General features: G+C 34.9%; 1 protein-coding gene across 1 annotated transcript in view; it reads left to right on the top strand.

The window, feature by feature from the left end:
* Positions 1-1,386: 1,386 nt before the first annotated feature.
* The window catches only part of LOC100378544 (uncharacterized protein KIAA0930 homolog), a 36,769-nt gene continuing 19,975 nt past the window's right edge, over positions 1,387-18,180 (top strand). Inside the window, exons 1-6 of the mRNA XM_006824062.3 lie at positions 1,387-1,715; positions 11,327-11,469; positions 15,068-15,172; positions 15,314-15,490; positions 16,987-17,127; positions 17,823-18,008. Coding sequence (XP_006824125.1) covers positions 1,622-1,715; positions 11,327-11,469; positions 15,068-15,172; positions 15,314-15,490; positions 16,987-17,127; positions 17,823-18,008 — 846 coding nt within the window. The 5' untranslated portion in view covers positions 1,387-1,621. The remainder of the gene's footprint in view (positions 1,716-11,326; positions 11,470-15,067; positions 15,173-15,313; positions 15,491-16,986; positions 17,128-17,822; positions 18,009-18,180) is intronic.

The raw sequence follows: 18,180 nt of genomic DNA, 5'->3' as shown, positions 1-18,180 counted from the left end.
CACGCCAAAAACATACATCTGTGTAGTTATTGAATGTCCACATTTAGTAACTCGAACTTTAATTAACACGTGATCAAACTAGACTGTTTGCTTTGTTATACGTTTGGGCGTGTTATCGCAAAAGTGGGCATGGCTTCTAAAAATAACTCGATGTTCATAACTCGAACAATCAAGCATCTCTTGCTGAAAATAGAGATGCTGAATTGTTCGAGTCACAGACATCGAGGTACGAACATCAATTTACTAAAACATCGAGGTACAAAAATGACCACCCCCATATTTCAGAAACCACGCCCATTTTTTTTTTTTTTTTGCGAAACCACGCCCAAGTTGTAACTCGATGTTCAATTAACAGTTAACAGAACTTCGAGTTACGGGCAACATACAATTTTTAAACGTCCAACAAAAACAAAAATATAGGTTGCCCGTAACTCGTAATTCTGTTAATTGAACACTGAAAAATGTCCCTAACTCGATCAATTCAGCATCTCCTGAGAATAAGGTTCGACAGATTAGTGCTCGCTAGCTTCACATCTCGGCTTCACATTCACACAAGTACCTGCGTGCCCCTTTCCCGGTGTTCAACTTATTACATATAAACGTCTGTTTTTAACTATTAAAAATAATTATTTTATATACACCTGACTGTATACAACCCCACTGTAGCCGCAACTGTGAATATGTGCCGTCCCGGTTCCGTCGTAGACAACCTGGCTGCATTTTTTGTAAAGTGTTTGTTTCAGAATGATGTAAATTCGGGCAAACAAATGAATAAACAAAAATTAAAATCGCGTATATATAATTGTCGTGGCATTGAAATAATTTCTCAAGGGCTTCAGTTTGTTCAGGCAATACATTTACTTGGAATTTACAACAAATAAACGAAATCACAGCAAAGTAACGTAGCTTAGATGGAAAAGGTCCTTATTGACTGCACGTATGTTGTCCTCGCTGTACTGCCCTCTATGATTACGTCAGTTCTATTTTTAGTGAGGCCAAAAAATAATCATGGAAAAGAGAAAAAAAATAGAACAAAACTTGAAGGAGGAAAACAACAATTTTGCACGGCATGGGTATGCTAATTTATTGTGTTTTAAAGGCGATTTTAATTTGTGTTTATTCATATGTTCGCCCGACTTTACATCATTTTGAAACAAACACTATGAACAAAATGCAGCCAGGAAGTCTACGACGGAACCGGGACGGCACATATTCACAGTGTGTGTGTGTGTGTGCGAGAAAAGGTGTATTGTTTAAACAATGCGGCTGCAGTGGGTTTACATACAGTCAGGTGTATATAAAAGTGATAATAAATATCACACGACAACTATACCTGCCCTGCCATAACTGAATCAGCGCAGCCACGCCCACACCCCCCGTATATCAAATGGTTCAACCCTGAGCTGTGTATGAGTTGATGTTCACGTAAAAATGGGCTTCCCGCGTGGACTTCGCATATCGACCTTTTATAGCCCAGTATTCTGAAACAAAATCTTACCATATGGTAAGTCTGTTTCGCGCGATAATCTACGATTTACGTAGATCCATAATTAAATGCAATCGGTGATACGATTGTGATGACGTGGTGTTATAATAGGGCAAAGGTTACAGTCGAAAAAAAATGGCGGCCGCAGGGCCGAGGGTCCGAAGACAGAGTTCTGTGAGTAAAATGCTCTCTGTAATCGTCGAGAGAAGAAACAGAAATGAACAAGAGGGTGAGTGTCCAACTACTTTACGTCTTCCTCTTTTCTGTATAGTTATTTTTGCTACGTTTCGCCATATTTGATTACGCTTTCCACGAAAATAGGCCGAGTTGTTAGAATAAGGAAGTAGTGCAACCAGCTGGTTGTCACTTCCCTCACCGGCTGCAGGTACGTCAATAAGCTCAGTGTGTCCACGTGATAGCTTTATCGGGTTCGCAATGGTGTCTGTTTAAACACAGTTCCCACGCATTTTTTTTTTACTAGACAGTATTTTATATTAATATATCGATCAGTAATACGATTTTTTTTTCAATCAAAACAAGTCAATCATGATTTTTGTTTACATTATAAATTTTATGTGCAATTGATACACCATATTGCAAGCAAAATATTTCTGATTCCGCAACTCAAAAATGATTTTTGCTTTTTTTGAAATATGTTTTTGCTCGTATACAAGTTCTGACATTCAAGAGGTCTACGAACTGCAGCTATAGTCGGACTATTATGTGTATTATTTACAGCGGGCGCAAGATATTTACATACACCAAACCCCCGCACCTGGTATGTTATTACCGAAGGACGTTGCAACATCCCCAGACACTTTCCACAGTCCCAGAGGGACTGTGAACTTTCCTAGACGATCCAGTGACCATTGTAGACTCAATAAAGTTACATACCCTAGCCGGCTATGTAACTTTATTGAGTCTATAGTTACAGTGACAGTTAATCAAAACAACGGACCAGGGTTTGAGATGGGTTCAACTATTAGAACATGTAAGCGTCCAGTCAAACATTCATCAAACAGTCATGTTTTACTCATTGTTGATATCGGACACTGTATTATTTCTTACATACGTATGCTCCTACGTTTAATAAATTTTATTTTGAACGTGTCGCGAAAATAATAAATCTAGTTGATACAAATATTTAAAAACGCCCCTAACATATAATGAAATTACCTGAATTAAATTTATCCTTGTGAGAACAGTTTACTTTTGAATGCAGTTTCTGATTTTGAACTCATCATTGACTATACAATTATTGCTATTTGTCAAAGCGTTTAGATAAAGACACTGAGATGGAGATTATTTGTCTCTTGCGAATGTTCGCCGAGGAAGTTGGTTTAACGAGAGCAATGGTTCGAGCATTGAGCTTAACGATTCATGGGATTGTGCGGCATTTCTGTTGCATCGGTTGGATACGCTACGAGACGAGTAGCGACCATCGTTGACTGAAGGTTACACACAAAATCGTCGAGTTTATCGAATTTTGTCTGAGATCTGAAGGATATTTGAAACTGGTATACATGTATGGTGACGGTGTGGAAGTGAAACTAAGTAGAAGATTCCAGGGAAAGATTGACTGGGCAATGAGTGTTCTGGCAAACAGGCAATAGGACCAGCCATTATATGAGATATTGAACGAAACACTCACATCGCAAATATTATTAAAGTGTAGGTCAAGGTGACAAAAATTGTGGGCTGTATAGATCATAATAACCATTTCCAACAGTTTTACATCCATGTTAATTTTTTCTCATTATTCTTGTGGTTGTGGGCGACTTTTAAACATGTCTTGAATAAGCCCATGGATGCCGTTCATGGAGATAAGAAACAACGAACAGTAGCTAAGAATTAACATACTAACATACTACATCCGGGCATTTCTGTGACGTTTTAGGCTAGGTTCAGTTGAGGGACAGCCATAGTGAGTTCATTGAGTACTGCAGTTTGTGGTTTATATTTTTGAAGAGCGTTGTCCTTTTCTCGCGTTTTTTTAGTTCATTTGAGCATCCATAGTACAGTACTCATTTCGCCCAACCTCCTGCTCGCTTCCGCTTTCCAATCGCTTTTTTTTTCGCTCGCTTTTGCGACCGCTTGTTGAATTCGACCAGACAATTTCCACTTTATTTTCGAACGCGCAAACCCGGAAATATCGCTCGCATTTAAGATTCGGACAAAAAAAATTCCAAGGTTCACATTGTCCTATAATTGTCTTTCTGGTTTTCATAGATGTTGAACAGCCAACAAAAGTTCAAATACTTTTTGTTTTAACTATTTGTAATTATATGCACGCAATCTGACCCTTTGACCTCGATTTGGCTGGGATTAAATATTTTATTTTAAATAATATTCTGACGTAAAATACAAAATGTGTTTCAACACAAGTACGACATGGTTGTCTGGTGTTTCTTTCCTGATTGTTGAGTCTTCGTAATGTGTTTAAGACTTGTATAAGTATTGTTGTATTCCTCAAGGCGAAGACAAGCTGAAGGACCACGAATTTAAATGGCAGTTCCATGCATGGACTGAGTGAAAGAAAAGCGTTGGTCCTAGTCAGGACAAACATTGACCATAATTCGTGGTGATCATGTCCCATATTTTTGGGGCAAGTATTTAAACAAGTATTATTATTATATATATTTTATTTTATATCGCGAAACTACAACAGTGAAACCGCCGCCTTGAAATCGATGCAACTTCAACTTGCCATTCAGTTTCTTACCTTGAAATAAAAAAAATATATAAATTCGAAAAGCATCGGGGAATATATTAATAACCATTCTTAGAAATCGCTAGCTTTATTTTATTCGGATCCATAACATTCACGAGTTTTTCGACAGATGCTGGCAATTTCCGCGCTAAAAGTGGTTGAAAATGTAGGTGTGGTTCTTTCTATCCTGTATATGGTTCTGTGACTCAGGTCGCGCTCCGATCTGGTGACTTTCAGCCAATCAATGATGTTGTAACCAAGCAAATTTGATGTTAGTTGAAGGGTCGTCGTACCATCCAATCTCCGGCGTCGATTCACATACTTTTTGTGCCGTGACAGGCTTTAAAAATATTCAATGAAAAACATTGTTATATTTGACCATAGTTCAAAAAGAAAAAAAATAGGCTGAGATATATTAGAGTTCACGGCGAATCAGTTTTATTTGCAAGTTTTGAAATAAGGTAAACCAGAGTAGTGTCGATGATTTTCAGTATCGAAGGACTTTCGCGTGTGAATCATGATTTTCGAATTGTTCATCGACTGGTCACCAAATATGTATGACTATAATTAAATTTGACACGTTTTTTTTTTCTGAAGCCCAATAAATTATTCATACATGTCAAGCTCTGTTCGATTTTTTCCGGGCATGTGGCAATTTTATTCGAAAATATTATTTTGTGGGAATAATTTATGACACTGATCGTGACTTAATTTTGAAAATTGAATGTCAAATGTTACCATACCAACCGCCTGTGGACCGAAGTGATTTTGGTATCGTTATTTTTGGAATTAATCATTAATACTCTCGTTTCTCCGCTCTGTCAAAAGGAGTTAGCTATCTTTTTTTTACGTAACCGTCTCATTAAAATAAAATAAAAATATTACATTTAGAACAAGCACCCGAATCACCTAACAGGAGGTTCCAGTGCAGTTGCTTTCTCGAACGATACAAGTTTCGTACAACTATAGATTTGAAGTGTCGTTCGAAATTTAATAATAGTATTTTCATACTTCACTATCAAAACCACCAATTCGACCACTCATGTATCAGTGATCAGTGTTTGGGCGAGCAAACGGTGTTTTCAATGAGCGAGCTAAAAAAATGATTAAAATGCGGTCAATTTCTGGTCGGACAAAACCGCGTGGTCGGAAATTAAGCAGTAAGCAGTCGATATACCACTTTCCAGGAAGTAGCAAAACAGGGGTGCAAAAATACTCCTGCTTTGTCACGGCGGAAAATACAAACATGTTAGATTGTTGATAGTCGATAGAAGGGAATTCTATTTTGTAAAAGCGGAAGGTTGGGCAAAAAGTGTAGTGTAGTGTATTTGCAGATAGCCATCACTCCCTTGAAAGTTGCGCGATGAATTATGACTCTCTTAGTGATTACTTTTCTCTTCATTATACATTGTGTAACCCCCTAAGTTGGACACTAATTAACCTAGCCTTTGACGTCACAGTGCACAAATAAATCCTGCTCGCATTCTCGTCTGACCCAATAGAGGGCGCTTGAAAATTGCCAAGATGGCGGCAACTATATGGAATATTATATGGTATCATAACTCTATCAATTTTTTCTTTTTTTAATTTGTTTTGTCCATTATTTAAATAAGTGTACATAACTGCTGCTATGTGGCCAACAATATTGACAGGATTGACCTTTCCTTTAATATAAATCCATTGACAACATCTCAACAAACTACCAATCAAAGGAATTTACATTTATCATTTGTTGTTAATATTTATTCCTAGTTTTATGTTCGTATTATATTTCTTCCAAGCGTTACACAGCAATAATTTTTGTACCTACAAAGCAATGGAATAGACCAACTATCCCTCCTCCCTCCGGCCACACATCAAATGCATACCACGTCCTGTGTTTTGATTAACTGTGAGTGGGTATGTAACTTTATTGTGTCTACAGCAGTCATTGGAGTGTCTAGAAAAGTGCCTGGGGATGTTGCAAAGTCCCTTGGTAATTGCCTACCGGGTGCGGTAGTTAGGTGTACCGGTATGTAAATATCTTGCACCCGCTGTAATAATAAGGTACTGATCTTTGTGCTTCATTCAAAAGTATATAAAATGAAGGGCACTGTTGTCAACTCATGAAAGAATCATATTACATGTATTTTATTTTTAGTCCCCCTTCGGACGCAGTCCGAAAACGAGGACTTATGTTTTGACCTCCGTGCGTGCGTGCGTCTGTGCGTGTGTCCGGACCTGTATCTTAGAAATGCCTGGACCAATCACAATCAAACTTCACACATACATCATACATGATAGTATACATATGCACGTCAATTTGTTTCACGATCTGATTCTAGATGGCCGAATGGCGGCCATTTTTGTGCTAAAAATCATCAAAAACAAGCATTTCTCAGCCATTAACAGATGGATTTTGTTCAAACTTGGTATATACATTAGACATTATAGGACCTTGATGCAAATAATTTTGTTTTTCAGATAAGATTCAAAATGACTGACTGGCGGCCATTTTGTTTTAATGAATGTGGTTCTCGTGCCATATCTCTGACTTGCTTTCACTGATTATGTTCAAATTTTAAATTTTCATTATACATCATGTCATAGATAGACAGATATATTGGTTTGACGATCCTATTCAAAATGGCCAAATGGTGGCCATTTTTGTGCTAAAAAATCATCAAATATCAAGCATTCATGGATGGATTTCGTTCAAACTTGTTAAATTTACTTTTACTCGGTGGAAATCAACATTTGTTGATCACATCCAATTTATACGATCACTGAATTGCATTGTGCTGCGTTTACGTCTCTGGCAGAACTATCATGAATAATATTATGAGTGAATTTTCCAGAATTGCTAGCTTGTTTTTATGTAGCTATGTTAATGAAGATTTTCAAATTGACCCTGATTCAGATTCCAGATGTCAGATTGATTTTCATGTTGTAGAGACTGAAAGTACTACTCATTGTACTTTTTATAAATTTCATAAAATATGGTTTTCATGAACAATTCAATATTGTAGCCTGCTCTTTAAGTTTTCCAATGCTATATATACATGTACTATGCATGTATCATCGCACAATTTGCCCCCCCCCCCCCCCCCCGGGAATGAATAATAACCTAAATCTGAATCAACTGACAGCTTAAGCATCATTTAAGTTCATATGTATTGTATAAACACCAAGCCATAGCAGAGTGATTTATGCAAGAGTGATTTATGCAGTCCTGAACGACAACATATCAACCAGCTCCATAAAACAGTGTTATCAAATAATAACATTTTAGCACTTGGTCATCTCTGTGCTGTTTCCAAAAAAACACAGAGAAACAACTCTGTATGTTTCTGCATTGAACGCTTATTTATGTTAATTGAACATGTCATCTCAGTGATTTTTTTTTTTAATAATAAGCGTAGTTATTTTTTCGAAAGAAACTGTCAGTCATATTTATTAGAAATCTGCTTCATTAACAGTAAGTGAGAAATTAATGTAACTTGTCACGAAATTAATGTCAAAATTGTACCGTGTCCTGATTTTTATTTTTTGTATTTCTTCTTGTACTGTCACTGTTCAAACACACAGTATAATGATTTTCAACTTGATCTTACAGTAATTTCAGATTAGTTTAGACTGTAATGTTCACTAAATGATGTAATAGATGTATGAATGCCATAGTTTTTCCCATCAAAATGTTGCTTATTATTATGTAAATTATGTATTTTTGTAAAAAAAATTGATAATTTTGAACCAAATGGGTATAATTCCCTACTAGCTGCAAATTGTTATTATTTTTTCAGTTAGGTTACAATACAAAGAAATAATAAACGACCCTAGTAGTCACAGGTCTATTTCCAGAATGAACACCCTTGAAATTGACAATTTGGTATCTATCTGTGATGTATCATGTGAACAAACGTAATAGCTTTGACATCACATTTATATAATGATAATTTCTTTAGTCTTTTCTAAATATACACCTCTGTCCATGTTTATGAAACACCTATCACCAAAATAAATCAAGCCAATGAAAAAACATGTACATTTTTTCTAGCAAAGTTATAGAAAAATATATAAATACAATGTATGACCAAAATTTTACAACAAAACGTTCCCCAGCAGAAATGATGCCGTTCAAAGTGTTGAGAAGACCTACACGCCGTAGTAGTTATTTCCACAGTATTTGCCTTTCCTATAATTAATATTGATTTTTTATTGAAGTTCTCTAATTAGTTTCCCTAGCAGTGAGTCATGATGTATTCACTACTTTATCATACTCACCAGAAATTTTATTTTAATGTATTTTTGAATCACGCTTCAAATAATGTAATACAGTTTCACGTGTTGATATGTCTTAAGCACACAACCAAACAAACAATGTAGATTACTAGTCGTGTTCACGCTACACAAAGTACGGGCTAAGATTTAAGCTTATCTCACATGTTTGCATTTCAACTAGATCCAATTGCGTCCATGCATTGGGAGGGCCAGTCCTTAGCACATGCTAAGGGACGGCATCAGTCACCTTTGTTAAGCTGCTGTTTATGAATGCAAAATTTCTGCTGCTGACATGTCTCTAATTTTGAAGCAACATGCACAGGAAAGCGAGAGAATATGGACTCAACTTATTTGAATGCACAGAAACAGTATACAACGGCAGTATACAGAATGCAGAGTTTTATTCATGCATGTTGTTGACAGCGAATAAAATTTATTTTTTCTACGATTGGAGCTGCTGTACACGCTACTACAGCGACCTGATCAGTGTGAAAGCAGGTATTTTCCTGGAAGAGAAAGTTGCATATATTTGATCACATGTATAATATTCTCACTCAAAGGTCGCCACAGATCAGAATTTACCCGTACTTAGCATTCATTAGCCCATGCTAAGCGTTCACGCACGTTTTCTTAGCACGGGCTAAGGAATTTGAACTCTTAGCCCTTGAATTTTGTGTTATGAGAAGCACATTTCATTTAGTTATTGTCTAATGGCGATCGAAATGTGTTTTTAATGATGCCATCCGTTATGGAGGTTTATTATTCAAAATTTGATTTGGCTGTTAAAAACTAAGCTCAGAAAGTGCTACATGTATATGTTGAATACCAAATTAGTAGTTATGGTATACGCAAGATGTCAGGGTCAGATTTTCTTGTGCAAATATCCTTAAATTATCATACAGTTCAATTTGTCTGTGGTTATTCGCCAAGGGTGTAAGTAAGTGGTTAAATCGCACTTGTAAATTTCTGACGTTTAGGAAACGTCTTTATTACATAGTTAGAATCCAACATTTTCCATTAAAATTTATTCGTCTGTTGTGATTGCTTGTCCCTCTGCAGGATTTAGACTCGTCATTTGGGGATTTATAGGACGAGTCTATTTTACCTGTGTAGCCATCGAGTCTGAGTGAACTCAAAACATTATATACTTTTTTTTTAAGCAAGTACTAGTACTTGAAGACAAATTTGAAAACAGCCATGTGCAGTGTAACATAATTTTAGTTTGTCCCTGAAACAAACAATTCATCTAATTCATCATGATCGGGCACTTGTATCACATAAAAGCCGTTACCTAAATTTGTTACTTAAATTACTTTAATATTAAGTTGCTTGCCATAACCCAGTGGAATTCTAATCTGTTCAATTTGTGTATTGAATCTTAGCACAGTAGTCAGCATGTCTGCCGCGGTGATTTAAAAATTTACTTAAATATCTCTAGATAGTAGTTAAGGTTGATCAATACGCTTTCATGAAATTGCTGCTACTTTAGAAACAGATCGCTTATTGTTGTACAGGGACAAATATTGTGCTCACAGATTACGTTTTTTTTTAAATAAAGGTGTTATTACTTTACCTTGGCTGTGGATTGATACATGGGAAAAAGTGAAAAAAGATCCGTTCAATTATGAATTGTTTACTTGTGATAATAAAACCATATGTCAGGAACTACATTTTTTTTAAATAAAGAAGGGGGTATTCATGAATATGTGGATGTTTTAGTAGTTTGTCTTTTGCTGATACTTGAGTAAATAGAATGTGTTCTCAACCATATTCGTCAAACTGTCTTGATCAAACTACCGTCTGTATTTTAGTGATAAAGCCAGCTGACTTGCGTTCATGTTGCTCCAATGGATAATTAAAAATGACTAGTTCTGCAAAAATGATATCAGCATACACGTACTCTGGTTGATCAGCTTGAAAACATATACATCAATTGTACTCTGAAAACAGGAAGTTCTTCTGGGTGAACCCGAAAAACTTTCTTACAGGCTCAGCTTGTAAGGCAGGATATACTATACTTTGTTTTCCTGGGTGAAAAATTCAATCAACTGCACGAAAAATAAGCAATAATAAGAAGGGTGTAACTGATGTTGTTTCATTGAAACAACAACTTTAGTGATTTCCCTATCATGTCATCATCTGGCAGCCATTTTGAATTTTGAAAAATGATCGATATACATACAATATAACTTTATCATAGTGACAAAATGACTTTTGTGATGTAATTTGGTGACATGAAACCAGTTCAAAGCATCACTATCATTTTTATCTGTCGTCATTCATCAAAGAAGATTATGATTTCGAGAAATGTTACTACATTCCAGACGATAAATGACTTCACAACACAGATGTTGATTTGAATGCACATTGATTTCACACATACACATACTCTCGGGACGAACATCCAGGCATTTTCACCGCCTGGCAAACATCACGGTGAAAACAAAGGCAGAAAACGCTCAGAAAACTGTACTTTAGGATAGTTGTTGACTCTCCTGAACAGTGTAACAAGATTACCCCCAACATGTGCAGCATACACCCAATTTGGTTGCTCAGGATTACTTCAATGTTAAGTTTGTGTTGTTCCTCAACTTGAGCTGTTTTCCCGGCTCTTAAACTGCCGTTCCACAGCAGCTGCCCATAAAAATACATGGTACAATGGTTTGCATCTTAGCAAAGTAGAATGTTCTGTGACATAGCTCCCCACCCGAGAATATACATCATTTTGACATCACAGAAGTACACTGACACTAGAGGGCGCAATTTATAAAAACAGGTGTATTGAAGTTCATAGTTTAAAAGCTCTTTCGGTTACCCAATGTTTATTCTCCTGCAATATCAAGTTTTTGATAATTTGAATTTTTTTGCAGCTGCGGAGTTCGTTGTGATTGAGAGCACTTCTTTCTGGACCCAGTTATTCAAACATCATTTTGTAGAATCAATAGATGAACTACGGGATGATATGTTGTTTTACGTTCGTAAAAGAGAAGAAATAGATAGAGATCAAGTACAGGTAAATATTTCTGCTCTGCTCAGACTGCTGAATTATGGGATTGGTGTCACCTGTGGAACCATTGTCAGAATCGTCGTTTGTGTCAAAGGTGTGTCTAGTCATACTATGTGGTTATTACGAGGATATCGCAAAATATGCACGAAGATAGTACAGCAAGAGTATCGACCTACGCGCAGCAGAGCAAAATTACGACACACTATAACTGTGACAGATGTATAATAATAAGTCATATTTCAATGATCACAATACAATAAATGCAATTTTTGATTTATGATGCGCTTACATCACAGATACACTTCTCTTAGAGCAAGTACAGTGATGCCATTTCATTGAGAACCATTCATTTGATAATTTATGTATTACTTAATAGTCGTTTAATAGTGTCGACACCTGTGAATGAACCATGTTTGCACAGGTTAACAAGATTGAACCCCATTAGGCAAATGTACAGGAACTAATTCACAGTTTACAACTTCTTTCAAGAATTCAGTTGCTGCCGTTTCTTTGTTAGAATGAAAGACCTTCGCTTAAAGCTTTTAGCATAGCAGTTTATAATCATTTAAGGAAATTGTGACCAACTTAAAAGATTAAATGTACCTTGAGTATGAATGCGAGTCCATACCACTAGTGTAAAATGAAAACAAATTGCGGCATGCACAAATCAATCGTCTCAATTTTCATTCACAGAAATTAAAATTATGTATGGTTTTCTTTTTCTTTTGGTTACTATGGTAATAGTATTTCTGCATTACTGAAAATTTAACTTTTTGAAAAAAATAGAATATTGGGTTTCAATTGTGATGATATTTTAATCTCATATTTAATAAAAATTCTTTTTCCATTAATGCATTGGACATATTCTAAGGAGAAACAACATTTTAATTTAGTTCAAACTGATTTCAATGTTTGCATAAGACAGTTGATTTTTATGATGGTGTATGGTCCCCATTAAATGTGCTACATGATACATCTTTCTGTAGTATTGTACAGCTGTATCCTGTATTCAAAAAATTACATTATTGCAGGGGGTTTTCTAGAAAAAAACTGCAAGAGAGAGCACTGCAATTCAGCGGCGCCACCAAGTAGGGGAGATAGGGTTCTCCCTACCAGGGTGTGGGGTTTTTGATAATTCTAAGTTAAAATGGAGCATTCTATGGTTTCCTTGGGGCCAAAATTACTTTCAGACAGGTCTAAGTTGAAGACTGTGGCCACATGGTCATTCAGAATTTTATTGTTGCCAGAGGATCTGTTTCCCAAGGTAAGGGGGCGCATGGCCATGGCATGAGGGTGCTGCGGCCCCATTCCCTTGTATAACGAAAAAATTCCTGTTATTGTATTCACTTCAACCCAATATGACAAGCATATTAAAGATAGTAGCATGATCCTCAGGAACGTAATTATTTATGAGATAATTTGTTTAATGCAACACTGTCATTAGAACCTATACACATTAGTGTATTCTACTATTCTATTACTGCTACCTTATTGTTCTTCCGATTTCTGGTTCATGTTCTGGTGCTCATGGTCATAACGGTACTTTATTACCGACCAAGCATGACATAGAATTTTGACAATTGTTGGCTTGATTGTAAATTTGTGTCTTTTCTAACAGATCTCTTAAAATCTGGCTCCTTATTTTGAAGCATAAGTTTGTATTTGTGTAGTAACCTGTATTGTATTTGTGTATTGTATCTTTGTTTTGTTAAGCATATCAATAAAAAAAAAAAATCTATCAATATATAAACATTTGTTGTGAAGACCTAGACAGTGTTACTTGAAAGTAACTTTAATGATTTTGTCGCTCGCATGTACCGGTATTTGCTACATCAAGTTAGTTTGAGTAAATGATTCACCAAACTTAATACCTAGATAATCTGTGATTATTTGGTGTATAAGCTCCATGTGAGTCCCACACTTTATTCCTTAAAGATTCAATATGAAGAAGAATACATAATGAATATATTAAATCATGAACTAAAAACGATATGCTTGTAGCACATATAGCACATAGTTGAGTATTCATTTGATGAAACAGTGATATTATTTCACACACATAAGTGCTTATTGTTTGTATATTCATTGAATGAATACTGTACATTTACTGCATTTTTTTGGTAAAAAGTGATATTTTCGACTTCTTGTTGAAAACAGCAAGTTTGACCTCTCAGATTTGTTCATAAAAAAAAAGGTTTGTGTTTGTTTTCATCCATATTGTACCGGTATCATTAAAATGAAGAGATAATTTGAAATCTGAGAATATTTTTGTCAATTTGTTTTTTAATCTTATGTTCAGTGTGTAATTACTTTACACAAATAAACTAAAGACCATTTTCTTATCCTTATTAGAAAAAAATCTGTTCTGTTAGTTCAGAAGGGAATTCAGTCTTATAGATAAAGAAAGAATTAATTTTTCATGAAAATTAAACTAGTTAATTTGTTTTATGGTATGGAATGTTTCTTGTAGGATTTGTTGCATACTAAATAATTAATTTTTTTTTAATTTAATTTCTGCTTTTCACTGATGTCTTGCGCAGAATGAAAAGGTAAATGCTTTCTACATGCCAGTCTGCATGCTTATTAACATATTCTTTGCTAGAAATTTTTCCCGCACTTTTTATTAATATACTACTCATTTGTAGTTTTCTAAAATTTGTACTGGTAAGTTGATTTTCTACTCAAATGGTATAACATACATCAAGTTGCTTTCATCTTTGAACATATCAAAATCAAATCAGTTTTCTATCAATTTTGCCCAAAAATGTTAATCAAGGTCATTAGATAATGAAAAACTATGTCCATTTGTTCCAAAATGAAGAAATTTATAAAAATACAAAAAAAATAAACAAAATGTTATACCAAATTTTGGTGGGAAAATTTCTGAAAGTCATACTGTTAGGTTTGTTGTCTGTATACTAAGTGGCAGTCACTGTATATCACTGCACTGCATTAAGTCTGTCTGGCTGAATCTTGAAATGAATATGCACACCACACGATTCTCATACCATTTCAAACTATAACTATGGTTACAAAGAAATCAAAATCTTTGAATCACTGATTCTCAGACCATTTCAAACTATAACTATGGTTACAAAGAAATCAAAATCTTTGAATCACTGATTCTCATACCATTTTAAACTATAACTATGGTTACAAAGAAATCAAAATCTTTGAATCACTGATTCTCAAATATAATTTGTTATTATTTTATTTTGAATTAATAAGAGTAGTCACAGTAGTTTTGAATTGTACACGTATGGTCATATTCCAATTATGCCAATCTGCTGCTGATTTTTTAAGTATTTCAAAACTGACCCCAACTGAAAATTATTTATATTTTTATGCTGGCAAAATTAAGGCTTATATGCTGGCCATTTCGTTGTCTTAGAACGCTATTGTTTTGCTCTCTCTTTTTCTCCTAACTGACTTGGTTACTTCCTGTGTTTAGTTTGAGTCTTTGTTTACTTCCTGATCATGATTTAGTTGGGAGAAAATTCAAAAACAGACAAAATTGTTGTGATGATACACTTAGCTGAATTTCATGTTCACAGCTGTAATGTGATTCTACTGACGTCCAGTTTATTTTCTAATGTTATTTTAGGTCAAGCTTGATGTTTTTCGTAGAGATGCAAAAATTTTACCTAGCCTAGGGGACCCTGATATCGACTGGGAGCAAAGTGTTTACCTCAATCTGATTCTACAGCAGGTGAGTATTACCCATCATGCATCATAATCATTTCATAATGAGTTCAAGGTGTAGTGGGTTTTTTTTTCAAACAATTGCTTGGAAACTCGAATCTTTCTTCGAACGCGTTCATTTAATGTGTACTTGTTATCTCTTTGGTAGTTTGAGTACACTTTAACGTGTGCAATATGTAGAAAACCTGGTAAAGATATCCACGTTATTAAGAAACATTCGCAGAGTGTGTATGCATCTCCGAGCAAAAGACAGATGGACAGCAAAGGAGAAGTAGCGGAAGTCGCTTATCCAAATATTTATTTTATCATTGATAATTTTGATGAGGTGAGTTTGATTTGATATCGACATGGTAACAAGACTGTAACTGTATTTCTAGGATCTTTATTCTTATGCATACTGGTATATGACATTCACTGCAAAAAAATTCAACTTGGATGAGAATGAGAAACCGGCGCTTCTCACATTTCAGCGAAATTAGATAATATTGTCACTGACATCAAGAATTTTGTAATCGCACTGTTCAATTGCGAGAATCCAGATTCTCATTGCTTCATTTATTGGGGAGATGGGGTTAAAATGAATCTTGCCAATAAATTGGTGAGAATTTAGGGATGGGAATTTAGATTCTCTCCATTGAATGATGCAAAAATACACATGTTAGTTAAAATAGCGAAAATAATATGCTGGCTTTAATATATAGTGGCTGTGGCTTTCATGCAGGATTGAGCAAAATCATCTTTCCTGGGTATATTGATTTGAGAATAATAGAATCCTACACCGAAATTTAAAAAAAGTGTTACTTCCAAGAGGTTCCATATTTGGTAATGATATGAATTAGAATAATAATAATAATAACTTTATTGCCTCCGTGTAAAAAGATTTACATAAAATAAGTACGGCAAATTGAGTTTTAAAATAATAACAAGATATATTTAAGAATTGTACAAAAAACAAACCAAAAGAACTTAACTAGTATTTAAATGTTAAATAAATCTTTTTCTTGTGTAAATATAATTGGAAAGTTCTATAATTATGCCAGGATCTTTGCTTGAGAGTATATATGTGAACTGTATATTTTTATTGTTGGATGAAAGTAGTGTCATAATTTGTTGGATGAAATTTTCTCTGTATGTGTTATATTTTGGGCAATTCAATAGAAAATGTTCTTTGTTCTTCATCTTCAATTGAATTTGTGTCACAGGTATTGCATATTCTTTTATTTATAGGTTTCTTAGGAAATGAATATCTAGAATAGAATTGTTCGTTCGTCTAGTATGTCCTTGTCGGCATTCCTATGGGTGTAGCATTCAGAATTTCTGAATCCATGTTGTTATTAACATTGCGTTGACTACACCTTCTCACTTTGTAGTTCTGGCTTGTACAGTGTATGTTACACATCATTCTATTGGTCAGTATTCTGCCAATCTTACTAATACTGCTGTAGTATATAAAATCAGAGAACTTTTTACAAAATCTGTTTCATGTAGGTGCACAACTGTTTCTAATGTAAAAATTTCTAATAATTTCCAAAAATTTCTACAATAAATGTTTGACATTAGAGTAGGAAATAATACATAAAAATTGCGTAGTTGTCTTTTCAATGTGTAAGGCAAAACCTAAAAAAAATTCTACCGCTGGCTTTCTCAGATGGTCTCCTATGCAAGTACTAACCACGACCGATTGATAATTATTTTTTTCTTCAAAAATGAGATATGATATTTCTCTATCCCAACAAGCAGGATTGGATATAAAAACCAATATAACTGACATACCGGTATTTTGAATCATTTTTAAAATTAATTTTGTTATTTTTGTTTCAGGCTTTTGGTGACATGATGATAGAAGAAGGTCAGATGGTTTGTGTGGAGTTAGTGGCACAAGAAAAACTTGGTACATTTCAAGGTGTAATTTTCTTAGGTTCTGTCAGATATGAAGCCCTGAGGAGAGTCTATGAAGGACGGGTAAGTGTGAGAGGAGGAGTCGCATGGTGAGATGGTTCATTCAATTTCACCACCACACTTTCTCACCCAAATTTCTCTGTAATTTTTTCTTATTTTCTTCAATATTTCTGGTGATGTAAAGGATAAAGGGTGTCAGTCTATTGCTGGCTAAACAACAGCATATGTATTTGTGATGTGATTTTCGACTCAGGGCAGGTTTCTTTTTAAGTTTGTACTTTTATGCCTTTACACAATATTCATTCAGCCCAGATAAAAAAATATCTTGTTACATGTATTAGTTTTTTCTTGTGAAAACCTTGTGTGAAAGGTAAAAAAAATTTGTTAGTTATAAAGTTATACTCATCTTGAATGTTCTTAAAACCATGTACAAAGTGCAGAATCCTCAAAGAAATTATTGCAAACATTGAAGCAGACGATCATTGGCAATGAACAGTGGCTATGAAGGCTGTTGGGAAGACGCACAGACAATTTTCAGTCATAGGTTTCACAATTTACAAAAATCTCTCAGCATTGCTAATGATCAATTGATTTTTTAGAGTTTTAGAAAAATATGTCATGTGAGATTTACATGTTGTCCTTCAATTTATTTAATATAGATGCTCAAATATAAGTGATTGTTTATCTCACATTTTAAAAAACAATCAAAAAACTGCTGTTGTTTGATTATCACTTTATTACTGTGTTTCTATTCATAGGCAAGTATGGCTTCCAGAATAGCTCAACGGATGTCCCTAGGAAAGTATACAGGACGAGGACGAATGGAATTCATTCGAATGAAGGGTCCTGAGGGCAAAGGTCATGCCGAGATGGCTGTCAGTCGATACAAGCCAGATGACGGTCATGACAGTTATTACAGTAGTGATGAAAACTTAGACTCACAGGTTGGTACAGTAGTGTAAGAACTTAGACTCACAGGTTGGTACAGTAGTGATGAGAACTTAGACTCACAGGTTGGTACAGTAGTGTAAGAACTTAGACTCACAGGTTGGTACACTAGTGTAAGAACTTAGACTCGCAGGTTGGTACAGTAGTGATGAGAACTTAGACTCACAG

This window comes from Saccoglossus kowalevskii, chromosome 11, assembly GCF_978046115.1.
Source record: "Saccoglossus kowalevskii chromosome 11, keSacKowa6.1, whole genome shotgun sequence".
Lineage (NCBI taxonomy): Eukaryota > Metazoa > Hemichordata > Enteropneusta > Harrimaniidae > Saccoglossus > Saccoglossus kowalevskii.
Note: the sequence above shows the minus strand (reverse complement) of the source record. Positions and strands in the feature narration are given on the sequence as shown.